The sequence below is a fragment of the Pleurodeles waltl genome, chromosome 5, assembly GCF_031143425.1.
Source record: "Pleurodeles waltl isolate 20211129_DDA chromosome 5, aPleWal1.hap1.20221129, whole genome shotgun sequence".
Lineage (NCBI taxonomy): Eukaryota > Metazoa > Chordata > Amphibia > Caudata > Salamandridae > Pleurodeles > Pleurodeles waltl.
This window is the reverse complement of record NC_090444.1, coordinates 849,761,988-849,780,779: the sequence shown is the minus strand read 5'-3', so window position 1 is coordinate 849,780,779 and position 18,792 is coordinate 849,761,988. Positions and strand designations below refer to the sequence as shown.

The 18,792-nt window shown below is 43.9% G+C and overlaps 1 protein-coding gene across 13 annotated transcripts in view; it reads left to right on the top strand.

Annotated features, from left to right (window-relative positions):
• Nucleotides 1–18,792, top strand: part of AFDN (afadin, adherens junction formation factor) — a 1,710,163-nt gene that overhangs the window by 654,841 nt on the left and 1,036,530 nt on the right. For 8 of the 13 annotated variants that reach the window (XM_069234923.1, XM_069234919.1, XM_069234922.1 and 5 more), the window contains 2 exons: nt 17,325–17,345; nt 18,103–18,248. In XM_069234923.1, the coding sequence (XP_069091024.1) occupies nt 17,325–17,345; nt 18,103–18,248 (167 nt within the window). The remainder of the gene's footprint in view (nt 1–17,324; nt 17,346–18,102; nt 18,249–18,792) is intronic. The other 5 variants (XM_069234921.1, XM_069234920.1, XM_069234926.1 and 2 more) reach the window with 1 other exon arrangement.

Here is an 18,792-nt window from a genome sequence, read left to right as displayed (position 1 = left end):
CATTATTAACTCTGCCTCTCTGATCTCTCACCCACACACCAAAGCAATGCAGGTAATCAGCTGTGTGTGCTTTACATTTCCTGTCCCCTTGTTCCTTTTAGCAGGATCATGTTTAGTTTGCTGCTCTGGTTTCAAGCCACAGTGTGAGAGAGCACAAGAGAACATAGGTGTGAGCTGTGTCATGCAGCGTGTTTTAGGCTTAAGGGAGAAATCACGCAGGTCTACTGCTGGTTCAAATCGACTACAAATGACACTGGGTGCGGCTTCTGTATGTAAACATAATTTAGCCAAAATTGAGAATGCAAATGGCTTCTTTTAGGTGTTCATCCAGTGCTTTCTGGAAGAAAGAAGACAAGCATACCGTTTAATACAATGACATATCATACTATACAATAAGAGGCCATACCAAACTACACAATGACAAGCAATACCACCCTGACCTATTCAATAAAAAGGCACACAATGCCAGGGACATAACCTCCCAAAAACATTGACATAGCCAACACACCTAGCATAGGTGAAACTTATTGACTTTGCCAATGCTTGTTACAGTCTGCAGTTGCTCAGAGAGGAAGGGTGAAAAGCATGTAAGGACTATGCCATTGAATCCAAAGTGATGTTCGAGAAGGTTAAGCAGTCTATAGTGATTGTATCAAAAGATGCTGTAAGGGTCAAGTAAAACAACCAGACAGGAATCACCTTCAACCACAAGAATTTGGATATCATCCAGAATTTTTGCAGGCGGTGTTTCAATTCCATGTTCAACGCTAGAGCCTGATTGAAGGGGTGCTAGTAGCTTTTCTTTGTTGAGTTCAGTGGGTTGTAAGAGGACACATTTTTCTGTGGTATTCTCCAGTCAGACGAGGTTGGAGATTGGCCTGTAGTTCTCAGGAAGGCATTTTTTTTTTTTTTTGTAGTGTAGATCCATGGCTTAATTTGAGTGCATCAGGGAAGGTCCCTTGGAAGAGGGAGGTGTTTATAATTTTTTCCCAGGCTTCAGAGAATAAAGAGAAATTCTCTTAGATTGCTGGCTGGATGATGTCATTGTAATAAGTGGTGGCTTCGAGGCTTTCAGAAGTGTTGATGAGGTCAGGTTGAATATTAGTTTTAAAAGTATTCCTGGCAGCTGTTGTTTTGCCTGTGATTGTATATTTTGAGGCAGAAGCTGAATGTAAGGTAGAAATCTTGCTGGTGAAAGAGATTATGGATGACTAGTATAATCTGGTGGAGTTAAAATGGACTTGGCTGTTGGTGAAGTGCTGGAGTGGATGAAATGGAGAGGGCTCAGTATGAGTTATGAGAAGTCTTGAGTTTTGCAGGAAAATAGTTCAATTCAATGAAACATTTTTATTCGGCCCAATCATGGAGGCTATACAAGTACAAAAAAACAATGTGCAATAAAACATATAAAATCAATATACAGTTTACACATTTAAAACAGTGTGATTTAAAACGTCCCCGGCCACACCCTCTTACTAACTGTAATAGTGTAATACTTCTCCTAAGTCGAATCTTGTCCCATATTTAAAGTGCAATAGTAAAGCATATATTGGGATTCTCCAAGGCACAAACATATTGTAAGACAGCATTGTGATCCCTAATATTCTGTGCAAGCAAGATTAGTTTTAAATAATATTTCCTTAGACCATCATAAAAGCTGCAAAGATTTATGTTCCCAAACACCACAGAATTCCACACCATGACTGGTCGAAGTCAAATGGAAGGTCCTGTTTCAGTGGCAGATCTCCATCCTGGTCAAAGTGTTCTGGTAAGTCCAAAAAGAAACATAAGAATTCCAAGCAAGACTTATCTCTACTCTCGAAGTCCAGAGAATGTGCAAGGGCCTCTCATTCTCGCTCCCCATATTAAGTCTGTGGAGCCAATTCCAAGCTTAGACCCAATACAACCTGAGTCCTCAGGTCCATAAGTGATGCTACAACAGATTGAGCTTTCTATGAAGCAATGCTGTGCTTTTTTGACACCTTGAATTACCTCTGGTGTGTCTTTGGCTCCTAAGGATCTGAAGGGCCTCCAGTTAGACTTTTACTGGCAGGTTCGTCCTTGGCAGTTTCCGGACCCTTCAAACCCTAACCTTTCAACTACCCACCAGATGCAGATATGCCGGCTTTACCAGTATTTGAACTTAATGACAGCATAGATGATGGAGGTGAATTTGCCCCACCTCCCAACATCTTAATAATGATTGGTACAAGGAGCTGTTAGATGATAGTGGCCAGGACCCTTCTCCAGACACTGGCCTGGTCTCCTTCTGGCCGTACACAAGAGGAAAGCGACTCCTTTGATGTCATTATACGAAGGGCAGTAGAGCTGCTTGATGTCCAGTTGCTCTCAATAGATGTAAAAAAATAATGTTTTCATTAAGGTCCTCCAGGCAGTTCGGACACACACGTAACTGTGGTTGCCCTCTAACAGGGCTTAGACAGACACTATTTTGGGAATCTGGGCAACACCTTGCTCTGGGCTCCCAGTTAATAGGCAAATAGTCCATCACCATTGCCGATCACCTGGCATTCCAGAATTTTTGACTGAACACACTACACCTTAGAGCTTGGTACAGGCATCTAAGAGTAGAGTAAACTCTTATGCCTTTTCTACCACAGAACCTGGTCATGAGTGTAAGCACATCAGAATGTTTAGAAGCGTATGTTCTCCAGTATTGGGGTATCTTTCATAGATTCACATGCTTGAATCATTCCCCGTCGTCGAAGTGGGAGTCCCACGGTACATAGAAAGCAATAAATAGAGAAAACCCTTTTTTTTTTTTTTTTTTTTTTTTTCTTTTTTCATTGAAGTAAATAGGAAAAAACACCTTCAATTGTAGAACTATCAGCCTCTTTAGAAAGAGCCCAAATTTCAGCCAATCAGGCGTGACCACCCCTTTAGAACCCTCAGCACAGAGGCTCAGTCTCTCAGATTTTCTACCGCATGTCGTGTGTAAGGGAGTCTCCCTGAGCTCTGCTCAGTTTTCTATCTCTTCAAGAGAAATTCTTTGAAATTTTCACTTGATTTTTTTCTACAGAAGTTTTTTCCATCATGTCTACTAGAAAAGGTCTGTTTAGGCCTTGTGGGACCTGTGGAACATTGAGACTTCACTGTGAGGATCCTCACAAGGAATGTATCTACTGCTTGCATCCAGAGCATAAGGTCAAGGACTGTAAGATCTGCAGGACCTTTCCCAACAAGACTCTGAGGGACAGAGAAGCCAGGCTCCTTCTTTGGCTCCAGAAAAGAAAGGCAAGGGAAGCTCTTTCTGAGGAGGAGAGTGACACTTCTGTTGCCTCAAAGAAAAGGAAGAGGTCGGGGGAGAGCCTATCCCCTACAAGCAGTAAGTCAGCTAAGAAGCTGCATACTTTTAAGGACAAGCCAGGGGATCTACCTTCAACATCTAAGGTAGCATGTGGCAAGGTTCACTCAGAGCCATCCACACCTGCTGCTTCATCAAAGAAGCTTAAAAGGCCTTCAAGCTCACTGCCTCTGTCGACGTCCAGAAAATCTACACCGTCGACGACACCGTCGACGAGCGCTCCGTCGACGACAGGTCTTCTTTCGACGACTACAGTGACGGCCACGTTTACAGCTCCTCCATCACCGATGATAATAACTTCGTCTCCGCTATCATCTACGACGATAACGTCGGTGATTCTGAAGTATGGTCCGTCGTCGTCGCACACCTTGAAAATAAAGAAGCTGTCGACGGGTAAGAAGCTGAAATCTTTGCCGTCGAGGCATTCATCGATGAAAAAATTCAGAAGATCACCGTCGGTTTCACCGACGAAAATACCGACGACGCACCTGTCGACGACAACCCCGTCGACGGAAACCCCGTCTACGGATGGCGTAGCAATATTGACTTCGTCGACGACACCTTCGTCGACACTGGCAGCACCGATGCCGACTACACCGACGACGGCTCCGTCGACGCCTACACCGTCGACGAGAACACCATCGACGAGTGCTCCGTCGACGACTCATTATCCTCACTTTGGAACATCTCCTTATTTACCACAGAGAATTTTAACTGTAAAGAGCAAGTCTTCTTTATTGCTTCCATCTCATACATCGCCCAGCAAGGTTGCACCAATTCCTCTGCAGCATCTATTTGCTGATGAAGATGATGACGGTGATGTTTGTTCTGATGACGGCTTTTTTCCGGTGGCACGTACTCCATCTGAACTACGCATTAAGTGCCAAGAGGAGGATGAGGAGGAGGATCTTCAGCCTTATTCGGACCAGCAGGATCAAAGTCATCTACAACAACAAGAGCAGACAGTCCAGATGCCGGTCTCGTTGATAAACAACCTTCAACAGATGATGCAAGATTATTATTCGAGATTTCCTCCAGCTGGCTCTTCTACACCGGTACAACCTCCAGAGACGCCAGTGTCCACTCCGGCTAGGCCTTCAGAATTTCTGGGTCCTACCACAGCACCTTCATCGGTTCAGGGTATTGCTTCACCTTCATCCGAGGAGGAGCAAGAAGAAGGGGAGATACAAGACTCGGATTCTCTCATTCCAGAGTGGGATGAGTATCCAATCCAAACTCCATCTCCGTCTACACCACCGTCAGTGGACTCTCCACCGCAGGACATTGGGAGTTTCCATAGTGTCATGGAAAGAGCTGCAAAAAGATTCCAGCTGCCAATTACTTCGAAACAGTCGGACTGCTTTCTTTATGACTTTAAAGAAGACACTAGGAAATCGGTAAGGGCCATACCCATCGTTGATTTCATTTGGGAGGAGGACCTAAAGGTAATGCAGACTCCGTCCTCCATTCCCGCAGTCTTACCGAGACTAGAGAAGAAGTATAAGGCACCAGACAACTCCCCAGCATGTTTGATCAGCCATCCTAAACCGGATTCGGTTATTTCGCAGGCAGCTCAGAGGAGGTCCAGAAATCCATCGGCATCTCTGACTGCCCCCCCAGACAAGGAAGGACGTCGTTTGGACTCCATAGGCAAGAAGTTTTCAACTATGGCTGCCACCACTGTGAGAGCAGCTAACTCTCTAGCAATACTGGGGAGATACGATCGCCAGATGTGGTCTGACATGTCACAATTCATAGATATGTTACCTGAGAGCAGTAGAGTAGAAGCACGTAGAATTCTGCAAGAAGGAGAAAGGATTTCGGCTGAAATTATACTCTCTGCAATTGATGTTTCCTCTACAGGATTTTGACAGTTGGCCGGGGTGGCCGTACTCAGACCCCAGGGTTGGCTTAAGGCTACCTCGTTTAGGCCTGAAGTTCAATTGAAGATTCTGGACATGCCGTATGATGGCGAGCTTTTGTTTGGCAAACATGTCGATGATGCATTACAGTCGATTAAGGCAGACACTGAGACAGCCAGATCATTGGCAACGCTACAGTACAAAAGGCAACCCTTTCGGGGAGCTAGAGGGAGAGGAACCTTTTCATCTAGAGGAGGTTCTCAACAATATCGCCATTACTCCTCTTACCAAGGTCAATTTCGTTCAACCTTCGGCCAGCAACAACCGCATTCCTTTCGTCAGCAATCATCCGCTCGCTTCAGGCAGCAAGCGAGAGGAAAGTCGGCTTTCAGGGCCAAAGAAACAGCAAGAAAGCAGTGACCCTCATCAAGTGTCTGCACCAAGCCCCTATATCTACACTCTTATAGGGGGCAGAATTTCCAAATTTTTACACCAGTGGTCCAGAATAACTACAGACAAATGGGTATTGGATATTATCAACCGGGGGCATACACTAGAATTCAACCAACCTCCCCCTCAAGTACCACCAGGAGGTCCCCCGCCAGCCCATCTCAACGAGCTTATGGAACAGATTGCTATTCTAATGAGGAAGGGAGCAATAGATATCGTACCAAGGAGCCAGAGGGGAACAGGTTTTTACTCCTGTTTCTTCCTTATCCGGAAGAAGGCCGGGGACTGGAGGCCTATTCTAGACCTTCGTTCGCTCAACAAATACCTCAAGAAACAATCTTTTCGCATGATCTCTCTTCAAGACGTCCTGCGCCTGCTCAACCGAGGGGATTTTATGACATCGTTAGATCTTCAGGACGCATATTTCCACATTCCCATTCACCCCAATCATCGGAAATTCTTGCGGTTCAGGGTTGCAGGCATTCATTTCCAGTTCAGAGTGTTGCCTTTTGGCCTCAGGTCGGCCCCAAGAGTGTTCACCAAGGTTTTGGCGCCAGTGGCGGCCCACCTCAGGCAATTAGGGGTACAGGTGTTCCCGTACTTAGACGACTGGCTAATAAAGGCACGTACAACATCAAAGGCTGCCAGAGACACGGAAACATGTCTCTCCCTTTTCGGAGCTTTGGGCTTGACAGTCAATTATCCCAAGTCTCACCTAGAGCCTACCCAGAAAATCACGTTTCTAGGAGCCATCTTAGACACTGTGCAAGCAAAAGCTTTTGCTTCGCAGGACAGAAGAAAGAAACTTCGAGACTTAGCAATGCGTCTCAGCAAAAGAAAGTCCGCTTCAGTGTGGACTTACAAGTCTTTTCTGGGGATGCTGTCGTCTTGCATTCCATTGATAAAGAACTGTTGTCTGCACATGAGGACTCTGCAACAACAATTAGACAATCAATGGAAGCAGACAGAAGGCTCTTTCGACGATGTAATTCGAATAACCCCTTCAGCAAAGCAGGCTTTCAGGTGGTGGAAGGAAACTCCCCTCGTTTCCGACGGTCTGTCATTTCTAAAAGACAGGACCATACACATAGTAACAACAGATGCATCCCTAGAGAGATGGGGTGCTCATTTGCAGGATCTTTCCGTGAGGGGAAAATGGTCCACTCAAGAATCAACTCTCCACATAAATGTATTGGAGTTGAGAGCGGTTGCCTTGGCACTCAAATCCTTCCTCCCGAACATCAGAGATTCTTCAGTTTTGATAAAAACAGACAACACCACGGTCATGCATTACATCAACAAGCAGGGAGGCACAAGATCTCGGGCATTATCTCTGGAGCGCAGAAACTGTGGCATTGGGTAATTCAGCATCGAATTTCCATCAGGGCAGAACATCTCCCAGGGATCTCCAACACCTGGGCAGATGCCCTAAGCAGGTCCCGAACCAGCTGTCACGAGTGGGAACTCAGTCAGTTCTCGGCAGTCTCTTTCGTCGTTGGGGCAAACCCGCTCCAGATCTGTTCGCGACCAGAGACAAGAAGAAATGCCAACACTTCGCAAGCTGGCGTCCGCAGAGGGGATCAAAGGGGAATGCGTTTTTGATCAGATGGTCAGGGATTTATGAATACGCTTTTCACCCGCTTCCACTCATCCCGAGGCTTCTGCAAAAGATGAAGAGGGAACAATGCAGGATTCTACTAATCGCTCCCAGATGGCCACGCCAGTTCTGGTTCACAGAGCTTCTATTACTTTCGGAACAACCTCACATTCGGCTGAAGTCAATACCGGATTTGTTAACAATGAGTCAGGGTCAGGTTCGTCATCCCAACCCGACATCTCTTCGTTTATCAGCCTGGCTCCTGAATTCTATGAATTTGATGGATCAAATATCCCTCCGGATTGCAGGGAGGTGCTTGCCTGCGCCAGAGCTCAGTCTACAAACCGAACATACAAATTTAAGTGGAAGAGGTTTTGCTTATGGTGCTCAACTTCCAACGTTCACCCTCTAACGTCATCTCCTGAACAAATTTTGCCATATTTATTGCATTTGGCTAAATCCGGTCTTTCACATTCATCTATTAGGGTGCATCTGGCGGCCATATCCCGTTTCCGACGGACGTCTCAGTCACCTTCACTATGATCGTCCAGAATAATAAAACAATTTCTTAAAGGTTTATTTAGGATGTTTCCACCAGTTCATCGTCCTGCACCGCAATGGCATTTGAACATTGTGCTCTCCCAGTTAATGAAACATCCGTTCGAACCCATTCATAAAGTGGATCTCAAGTTCATCTCTTTTAAAACAGCCCTACTTCTGGCCTTGACGTCGGCAAAGAGAGTCAGCGATATCCAAGCCTTCACAATTTCTCCACCTTTCCTCCAATTCAAGCCAGAGGTGGTCATTTTGAGAACTAATCCAAAGTTTATACCTAAAGTCCCATCATCTTTTCACCTAAATGAACCAGTGATTCTCAGAGCATTTTTTCCAAATCCACAAACAGCAGCGGAACGAGCTCTACATTCTTTAGACATTCAACTATGTTTAAAAAATTTTATTCAAAGGACAAGCGGCTTCCGTAAATCTGAACAATTATTTATCAGCTATGGAAAGTTCAATAAGGGTAAAGCAGTCACTAAACAGAGTATAGCGCGCTGGATCTCTTCCGCCATTCAGTTGTGCCACCAGTTGGCAGGGAAGCCATTATCATCCAGTGTCAGAGCGCATTCCACTAGAGCGGTATCCACTTCAACAGCTCTATTCGCTGGAGTCCCTCTGAACCAGATCTGCAGGGCGGCAACATGGACACGTGCTCACACTTTCACCCAGCATTACTGCCTAGAGGTTTCTGACAAGGTGGATGCTGCGGTAGGACAAGTGGTATTGCGTAATTTATTTGCATAAGGTGAGCCAATAACCTCTTACCCTCCGTCCTCTCTGTATTGTTTGAAGAGTAATTTAAAGTATATAGTTTCATGTGTGTGGGTATAGATATATGTATTGTGTATGTATATATATTATATATATATATATATATATTATATATATATATATATATATATATATATATATATATTTATTTATAGATGTATATATATAGATAGTTTATATAGCTAATATGGTCAGCGCTTAATTTGCAAATGTTAATTGCCTTTATAGATTCAGATAGCATGCATTATACATAGGCATACTATTGATGTTACAGGATTCAAACTTTTGTTCTTACTGCTGGCTATTCTGATTCAAGCATGTGAATCTATGAAAGATACCCCAATACTAGAGAAGAAGATGAGTTACTTACCTGTAACTGTGGTTCTCCAGCATTGGTATCTTTCATAGATACACATGCGACCCACCCTCCTCCCCAGAGAGGCTCACCTCCTTTGTTTTTTTCCTGTAATCTCTAGTGCGGAGAAATCTGAGAGACTGAGCCTCTGTGCTGAGGGTTCTAAAGGGGTGGTCACGCCTGATTGGCTGAAATTTGGGCTCTTTCTAAAGAGGCTGATAGTTCTACAATTGAAGGTGTTTTTTCCTATTTACTTCCATGGAAAAAAAAAAAAAAAAAAGGTTTTTCTCTATTTATTGCTTTCTATGTACCGTGGGACTCCCACTTCGACGACGGGGAATGATTCAAGCATGTGAATCTATGAAAGATACCAATACTGGAGAACAACAATTACAGGTAAGTAACTCATCTTCTTCTCTTCTACCAGTCTTCCCTTGCACTCTGTAAATGCCAGCTACCTCCTAGGTTGCTACTCGCACCCAATTTGGGGCATAGTGACCCAGGTTGTGGCAGCAGTTCAGAGCGACCTCTGAGCATCCCTGACTAAAGCCATTTAAGACAACTCTGATGTAAAAAATTTGTTAATCGTTGTGATCGTGACGCCATCAATTGCTTGGGTAATGGGTACTAGTGTGGCATTTGTCTCATGCATGGATTAGGTCGACAGGATTTTTTGGGGATATCCAGGCATTATTAATGGTGCTCTTTGATGTGTCTCACTTTTTTTTTTGTTGAGAAAGAATCTGCTCGGTAACAGTTAAGGGATCGCAGGGCCACACACTTTTTTGGGCCCGTCTGCCCCAGTCAGCAATTTCGACCCCTCCTTGGCTAAGGTATGGGTTTGAAGTACCGTCAACGCCAGACCACATCACTGATGCAGCAGGCCTTAAAGTTTTTTTGAGGCCAAGGCCGTGATCAGCTTTGTTGACATTGTCTACTGGTGGAGACATTTGTGTCACTGAGGTTTGCCTTATTTGTACAAACTCTTATGTGCTTTCCACTTTTCTGTGGAGATTAAGAATTGTTTTCCTTGTATGTTTAGTTTTATGATGCTGTTCTTTCTGAACAACTAACATTTTTCCCATATACTGTTGGCTAGTACAATATCTAGCTACAGCAATTACTAAGTATACAGCTTGGTTCCTTAGCCATCAGAATGATCAACTGCAAGCCAAGTTGTCTGAAGTGTTGCTGTTTTTGTTATCCCTGGCCGAGCAAGGACTTATTTGCGCCCTTGTAGGGTTATTCATTGACTCTTTCGTCTGGTGCTTTTTAGCAATTACTGGACCAGCATTTTTTATTTATTTTACCTGTTATGATGAAATTCTTAAAAGGTTTACATTTGTTTCCTCCAAAGCCTTTTGTGATGCCACAGCAGCAGTTGAACTTGGTCCTCAACGTTCTGATGTATACTCCTTTTGAGCCAGTACACAGTTGTACAGTGCTGCTGCTGACCTTGAAAACATCCGTCCCCATTGTCTCTATCAATCTAACAAACACAACGTTCTTCCCAGACAAGCTGATGTTGAGGATTCAAGCTTTTTTTTATTTTTTATTTTTAAACAAAGATCACTGTGTTTTATTTCATGCAGGCTATTACCCTTCTGGCATCCCATGGACTAGCTCATCACTTCAAGATGGAAGAGAGGTTCCATCGTTTGGATCTCAAAATAGCAATTGGTTTTTACATCGATTGTACCAGAGAACACTCTGTGAACGATCAGCTCTTTCTTCAATTCTCTGGGTCAAAAAATGGCAAGAGAGTGCAAAAAAACAAAAACATCTTCGGCTCGTTCATTCTCTACATTAAAATCTGCTATACTCTGTAGCTCCCAGAAGGCTTATAGGCCCATTCCATTATAGCTAGAGCTGCAACCATTGTGTTGACATGCAGAATTCCTGTCCTGGATTTATGCTAGGCAGCTATGTGGTTGTCATCATGAAACTCTACTGTCGTCAAGAAGGGCATGTAGCCCATTGGACCTGCCAGAGTTTTGATCTTAGCTAGTCACAGACCCACCACCTGGGGAGGTACTACTGTGGTATATATTTACAAGGGGAGGAATCTGAGGTTAGAAGTATCAATTAGAAGAAAAAGTTACCTACCTTCAGTAACGATCTTTCTGCTAAATAAGCCAGTTAACTGCCAATTCCCCACCAAACTTCCCACCTCCTCTATCTATGAACTGGACTATGTTTCCATCAAAAAGGCTCAATCTATTCATCTGCATACTAGTCCTACCAATCTGTCCATAAACTCTGCGGCTGAGGCTGCAGAAAGCCTAGAACGCACCTGTTGATGATGCTATATGCAGCTCTGCATGTAACTTCCGCATCAACACATCTACTGGCACTCAGCAATACTGTTCAAAAAGTTAGCAGATCCAGTCTGATTCTTGTGGGTCCTGATGCATGGAGAATGTTCACAAGGTGAGGAATCTGTGGTTAGAGTACCCACTAAAAAGACAGTTGTATGTTTTTCTTTAGGGCCATTTCTCACAAGATAATCAGAAATACTGTTTTTGCAATTGAAGTTATTTACTAGTTGTAGGAGGCTGGCCTGGCTTGTATTGGGTACCAAGGGGTACTTACACTCTGTACCAGGTCCAGTTATCCCTTATTAGTGTAGAAGAGGTATTTCTAGCAGCTTAGGCTGATAGAAGGTAGCTATGGCAGAGCAGCTTAGGCTGAACTAGGAGACATGCAAAGCTCCTACTATACCACTGGTGTCATATGCACAATATCATAAGAAAACACAATACACAGATATACTAAAAATAAAGGTACTTTATTTTTATGACAATAGGCCAAAAGTATCTCAGTGAGTACCCTCAGTATGAGGATGCCAAATATACACAAGATATATGTACACGATACCAAAAATATGCAGTAATAGCAAAAGGAAGTAATGCAAGCAATGTAAAGTTACAGTAGATTGCAATAGGAGCACATAGGTATAGGGGCAACACAAACCATATACTCCAAAAGTGGAATGCGAACCACGAATGGACCCCAAACCTATGTGAGCTTGTAGAGGGTCGCTGGGACTGTAAGAAAACAGTGAGGGTTAGAAAAATAGCCCACCCCAAGACCTTGAAAAGTAGGTGTAAAGTGCACCTATATTCCCCAGAGAGCACAGAAGTCGTGATAGGGGAATTCTGCAAGGAAGACCAACACCAGCAATGCAACCAAAGTGGATTTCCGCACGAGAGTACCTGTGGAACAAGGAGACCAAGTCCAAGAGTCGCGACAAAGTCGAGAGTGGGCAGATGCCCAGGAAATGCCAGCTGAGGGTGCAAAGAAGCTGCCACCGGATGGTAGAAGCTGTGGATTCTGCAAGAACGAAGAGGGCTAGAAACTTCCCCTTTGGAGGATGGATGTCCCACATCGTGTAGAAGCTTGCAGAGGTGTTCCCATGCAGAAAGACCACAAACAAGCCTTGCTAGCTTCAAGGGTCGCGGTTAGGGTTTTTGGATGCTGCTGTGGCCAGGAGGGACCAGGATGTCGCCACTTGGATGAGGAGACAGAGGGGGGGCACCCAGCAAGTCAAGGAGCCCTCACAGAAGCAGGCAGCACTCGCAGAAGTACCGGAACAGGCACTTGGAAGAGGAGTGAACCGGAGCTCACCCGAAGACACAAAAGGGAGTCCCACGACGCCGGAGGACAACTCAGAAGGTTGTGCACTACAGGTTAGAGTGTCGGGGGCCGAGGCTTGGCTGTGCACAAAGGAAATCCTGGCAGAGTGCACAGGAGCCGGAGCAGCTGCAAATCATGCGGTACCCAGCAATGCAGTCTAGCGTGGGGAGGCAAGGACATACCTCCACCAAACTTGGATTGAAGAGTCACTGGACTGTGGGAGTCACTTGGACAGAGTTGCTGAGTTCCAGGGACCACGCTCGTCGTGCTGAGAGTGGACCCAGAGGACTGGTGATGCAGTCTTTTGTTGCCTGTGGTTGCAGGGGGAAGATTCCGTCGACCCACGGGAGATTTCTTCAGAGCTCCTGGTGCAGAGAGGTGACAGGCTACCCTCAGAGCATGCGCCACCAGGGAAACAGTCGAGAAGGCGGCAGGATCAGCGATACAAGGTTGCAGTAGTCGTCTTTGCTACTTTGTTGTGGTTTTGCAGGCGTCCTGAGCAGTCAGCAGTCGATCCTTTGGCAGAAGGTGAAGAGAGAGATGCAGAGGAACTCTGATGAGCACTTGCATTCGTTATCTAAATAATTCCCCAAAGCAGAGACCCTAAATAGCCAGAAAAGGAGGTTTGGCTACCTAGGAAGGAGGATAGGCTAGCAACACAGGTAAGAGCCTATCAGAAGGAGTCTCTGACGTCACCTGCTGGCACTGGCCACTCAGAGCAGTCCAGTGTGCCAGCAGCACCTCTGTTTCCAAGATGGCAGAGGTCTGGAGCACACTGGAGGAGCTCTGGGCACCTCCCCTGGGAGATGCAGGTCAGGGGAGTGGTCACTCCCCTTTCACTTTGTCCAGTTTTGCGCCAGAGCAGGGCTGGGGGATCCCTGAACCGGTGTAGACTGGCTTATGCAGAGATGGGCACCATCTGTGCCCATCAAAGCATTTCCAGAGGCTGGGGGAGGCTACTCCTCCCCAGCCCTGACACCTTTTTCCAAAGGGAGAAGGTGTAACACCCTCTCTCTGAGGAAGTCCTTTGTTCTGGCTTCCTGGGCCAGGCCTGGCTGGACCCCAGAGGGCATAAACCGGTCTGAGGGGTTGGCAGCAGCTGCAGTGAAACCCCGGGAAAGGCAGTTTGGCAGTACCCGGGTCTGTGCTAGGGACTCGGGGGATCATGGAATTGTCTCCCCAATGCCAGAATGGCATTGGGGTGACAATTCCATGATCTTAGACATGTTACATGGCCATGTTTGGAGTTACCATTGTGACGCTATACATAGGTAGTGACCTATGTATAGTGCACGCGTGTAATAGTGTCCCCGCACTCACAAAGTCTGGGGAATTTGCCCTGAACGATGTGGGGGCACCTTGGGTAGTGCCAGGGTGCCCACACACTAAGTAACTTAGCACCCAACCTTCACCAGGTGAAGGTTAGACATATAGGTGACTTATAAGTTACTTAAGTGCAGTGGTAAATGGCTGTGAAATAACGTGGACGTTATTTCACTCAGGCTGCAGTGGCAGGCCTGTCTAAGAATTGTCAGAGTTCCCTATGGGTGGCAAAAGAAATGCTGCAGCCCATAGGGATCTCCTGGAACCCCAATACCCTGGGTACCTCAGTACCATATACTAGGGAATTATAAGGGTGTTCCAGTACGCCACTATGAGTTGGTGAAATTGGTCACTAGCCTGTTAGTGACAATTTAGAAAGCAGAGAGAGCATAACCACTGAGGTTCTGGTTAGCAGAGCCTCAGTAAGACAGTTAGTCATCACACAGGGAACACATACAGGGCTCACTTATGAGCACTGGGGCCCTGGCTGGCAGGGTCCCAGTGACACATACACTAAAACAACATATATACAGTGAAATATGGGGGTAACATGCCAGGCAAGATGGTACTTTCCAACACTAGTGTTACCTGTCTTGCTTCAAAATGTGAGCTGCACTAAGGTTCCAGGTGTTGAAAAAAAAAAAAAATGTAGCCTCCAGACTTTTATTATTTCTTAGCCATTGTGACCACATTACTCCAACCCGAAGTTCTTTTAGCTAGCTACATAGTGATCAGTGAATTAATTCAAGACCTATTCTTATTCATGAAGCACTATATTCTAAAGTGTGCTCTGCTCAACAACTTGGTTAATCTGTTACTGGCTGCCCCAACAGCTAACCACACACAAAACACTTCTCTTTTTTAATCCACTTGAGTGAACTCTTAAACGCACTATGTTTGGTATTTCTTTGGATTTTATCTTGGCTGGACAAAAACATCAGCTTCTCTGACCTGCTGTCATCGCCTATGGTAGGTCTTCACCTGTGAATTATGCCTGCACGTTATTGATAATTGTTGATTGGCCCTCTAATTTTGAGAAAGGTTAGCCTCCCTAATGTTGCAAACAGTGGTCTGTCCTCCTTGACTATGTTGTGAGATATGAAGTGGCATCAGCTACTTTTGTAGGGCATTACACTTGGTTGGCACCTGAAAGGCAGCAACATCTGTGGCAATGCATGTGTTCGCTAGACATTACACTTTCCAGTTGCTCCTCGTATTGGTAAAGCTTTGTGAAGTAACTTGTTTGGCTACATGATACTGTTTAATAATTCTGCCTTCCCCGGACAAGATATTGCTCTTCAGCCTTCCATCAAGTCTAAAGAGAAAGGAGGTTAGGGGAGCATATGAATACTTGTAGCTTAATCGCTATAGGTGGGCTTTGATCTGGTAATTCAGAGTTTGTCCTGCTTCATCAGGAATGAGATAGTCAAATTCCTTCTCTGACCCTTATGCACAGACCAAGAGAAAATTACTGAGCTGCTTAAGCTGATGGGCACACTAGGTAATGGAATATGTGGTGTGCATTCACCCAGCTCAGAAAGACTTATTTTTTGCTTCCCAAGTCATGGTCTTTGCAATGCAGCTTGGTCATCCCTAGAGTCGGGATGGAGCAAGGAGGATATTGTCTACCAGTATAAAAAAAATACCTCATCTGCCTAATGCAGTGAAATAAGCTCTTTGGCTGCAATTTGCATTCCATAATCAGGAGACCTTAGGGCTAGGAGAGCCCTTCATTGGCTTATTTATCACCAGGATTCATTTGAAATGTTTATACATTTCATATAAATGCAAATTTGCAAATGCCTTTATTTATGTCAAATACATTATTTTATTCTCTTCCCCTGTCCTAATCCTTATTTTATCTGCTCAGAACATTCTCCATTAAAGATGATCTAAGCCCTTCAGCTTGGGAGGCAAACCTTTGTCCACATTCTAAGTGCTTATACAGATTTTCCTCCCTGCTGATCTCTGCAGATCTAATTTATCGACTATATATATATATATATGCAGACTCCTAAAGATAGCCTTGTTACAGAAATTCCCCTGTATGAATGTGTTCATTCATAAGTACTAGTGCTCCTCTGGGGAGGTAGCGCACTCCCTACTGTATCTGCTTGGTTACGAGATGTCATATTGTAATATCAATTTTGAATGTTACGCTTCCCTACAGCCAATTACCTCCAGACCCAAATAAGTTTAGGAGCTGCTTAAAGACTATCTGTTTACAATAGAACATGCAGCGGAACACAGAGATGTGGAATGACATCCTTGTACAACCTGGCTTGTCCCATGGGCAGGCTATCCTGTGTCCAGACTGAGCTGCTCTGATGAGATGTATTTAACACTTGCTGTCACCTGCCTACTTTAGAATTCTTGCTCCTTACTGCTGGTTTTTCTTTACCCATCTCCTTGCTGCCCCCTTTCTTTATTCTGTTTGCTCAGTGTCAAATATTGTCTTCGGCCATTTGTAGCTTCTCGTTCTTTTTTCATGCAAAAACTGATGTTTTAAAAAAAATTAAATAAAAGTCACTGTGGTGACTAATTTTTACTGTATTAAAAAAATGTTGCAATGAGGCAAGCAGGATTTAGGCTTGAAGCACCAAGGCTCATTAAAGAACCGTAGCCTAGTGAAAGGCTTTCTAAAATTCAAGAAATGTCTTACCAGCTTGATCAATAGAACATAAAAGGAGTTGTGTTGACCAACCTATTAATGAACCTTGCCTTTGGAGTTTGTGTGAAGTGATTGAGGGGCACTCAATAATTCAGGTCTGGTGAACCATCCAAAGGTAACAGCTATGTTGACATTGTCTATTGATGAAGACATTTGGATCGCTGGGTTTTGCTTTGTATGTGCAACACTCTTATGTGCTTCATCTTATTCTGTTGAGAGCAATTATTTTTTTCTTCAATTTATGTTAAGTGTTATGATGCGTTATTCTTTTTGAATGACTAAGACTGTTCCCATATCATTTTGACTAAGACAATAGCTAGCTACGGCATTTATGAATGTATAAGCACCATGGTCTTATTTTATTTATTTGCCTTGCAAACGCTGCAGTTTGGTGCTCTGCAGAATTTTTATTTTTATATTCCAGAGGGTGGTCTTGAACTTGGTAGTCACATAAATGCATGTGTAAATGTCTTATTAAAATCTATTCAAGCTTTTCGCTTTTTGGAGAAATACTTCATGTCTAGGATCCTATACTTTGATTTATCTCTGTCAACAAATGCCAGTTTGATAGCTACGTTTTTTTCCCCAAATGTGTATGTCCATTTTGTAACTTCCCTCAAATCTAGTTCATGGAATGCGTGTTAACCTCTAATAATGGATGAAACATTCATTGATTGTTACCATTAAAAAGATCTTGTTGGTGTTTGAGCCATTACCTTTGTTTAAAGTTCCTTTTTTTGTTCTGCTTGATTTCCTCGTCTGTTTTTCTCCAGGAGGTAGACCAGGTTGACCAGGTAGGATATGCTGCTGGGTGCTGATCCCAGTTACATTGGCTAAGCTCAGTTTCTCATTCTGCTTTCATGTCAGAATACAGCTGTTGAAATGCAGCCCAACCTGACTATTTCATAACACTCATTCAGCTACTGGACACACGCGGTACTAAAAAGCCCTTTTCACTATGCAGCTCTTGTCCGCATTCCATAACCTTTGCTTACAGCAACTCAGTGTGGATATGAAATGACCAAAGTACTATTTCTTCCCCTTACAGTTCACTTTTTTGTTGTCTGTGGTTTCTATTCTTTGGATCTCATCTAACAATGGCAAACTTTGCATATGTTAATCAGGAGATGTTTGGATAGACCAGTACCAGATACTGAAAAACATTTTCATGCTTCTGGCAGTATCAAGGGGACAGTGGGTATCAGCCAGTACATAATCATACTCAGCCTACCAGATAATGCAACACTTCTGAACATCTTGCACTACTCTGCGAAATGTGTGAAGGCCTTCTTCTATTATTTGTGCCTTTGCTAGCTAGTCAAATTACAGCCTTTGCGTCTTCAACTTTTAATTAGCCTGCTTTAATCACAGATGAAAATTGTCATCTACAACAAACATATTGCAACCGTCTGGTACCTGAGGTGTAGTTGATGACTGGTAGATAAAAGGTACTGGTCTATCCTATAAAGCTTTTCATCTCATTAGCCTGCATTGCATATTCTTTTTAAGACTTGTCTTGCCACTCCTTATTTGTCTACCTTTCACCCACAGAAGCAGAAGAACATTGCAGGGTCTCTTGCTTTCTGGATGGCCAATGCGTCTGAACTGCTCAACTTCATTAAACAGGATCGAGACTTGAGTCGTATTACATTGGATGCACAAGATGTTCTGGCGCATTTAGTCCAAATGGCCTTTAAGTAAGGGCAGATTTTGTTTTATCTTTTCCAGCAATAATTGTTCCTCAGCTTGCGCGAATCAATTGTACCTGCATTATGTGTCAACAAAAGGTATAAAATGGGCTCAGTCAATTAGGATCAGAACCAGAAGTTAAATGCAATAGTTTGTTGGGAAAGCCATAATGTAAGAGCATTACCATCATAATACATTAGACAAATAGTTCTCCAGGTATTTTATTGTATTATTTTTATGAGCTACTTCTACCAGAAACCTCCTTTAAAAAAAAATAAAAAATCAGGATACTGCAAATACACCACTGTTTGTTTGTCCAAGCCAGTCACATTTGATTATGATTTACTTATTTTGTTGTAAAAGATTTGCTTTGACTTCATTACTCAACATTGATGTAGGGCACTTGGCTTGTAGTTTGTGGTTGATGGAATAGTTGTTCACAATTGTTCCATGACTATTCCTACAGGGAAAAGGTGAAAATAGTGTTTGACTACTTTCTGTAAATAAAGAACCAAAACAGCTTTTGTCTGTGTATTTATCAAGAGCAAATTG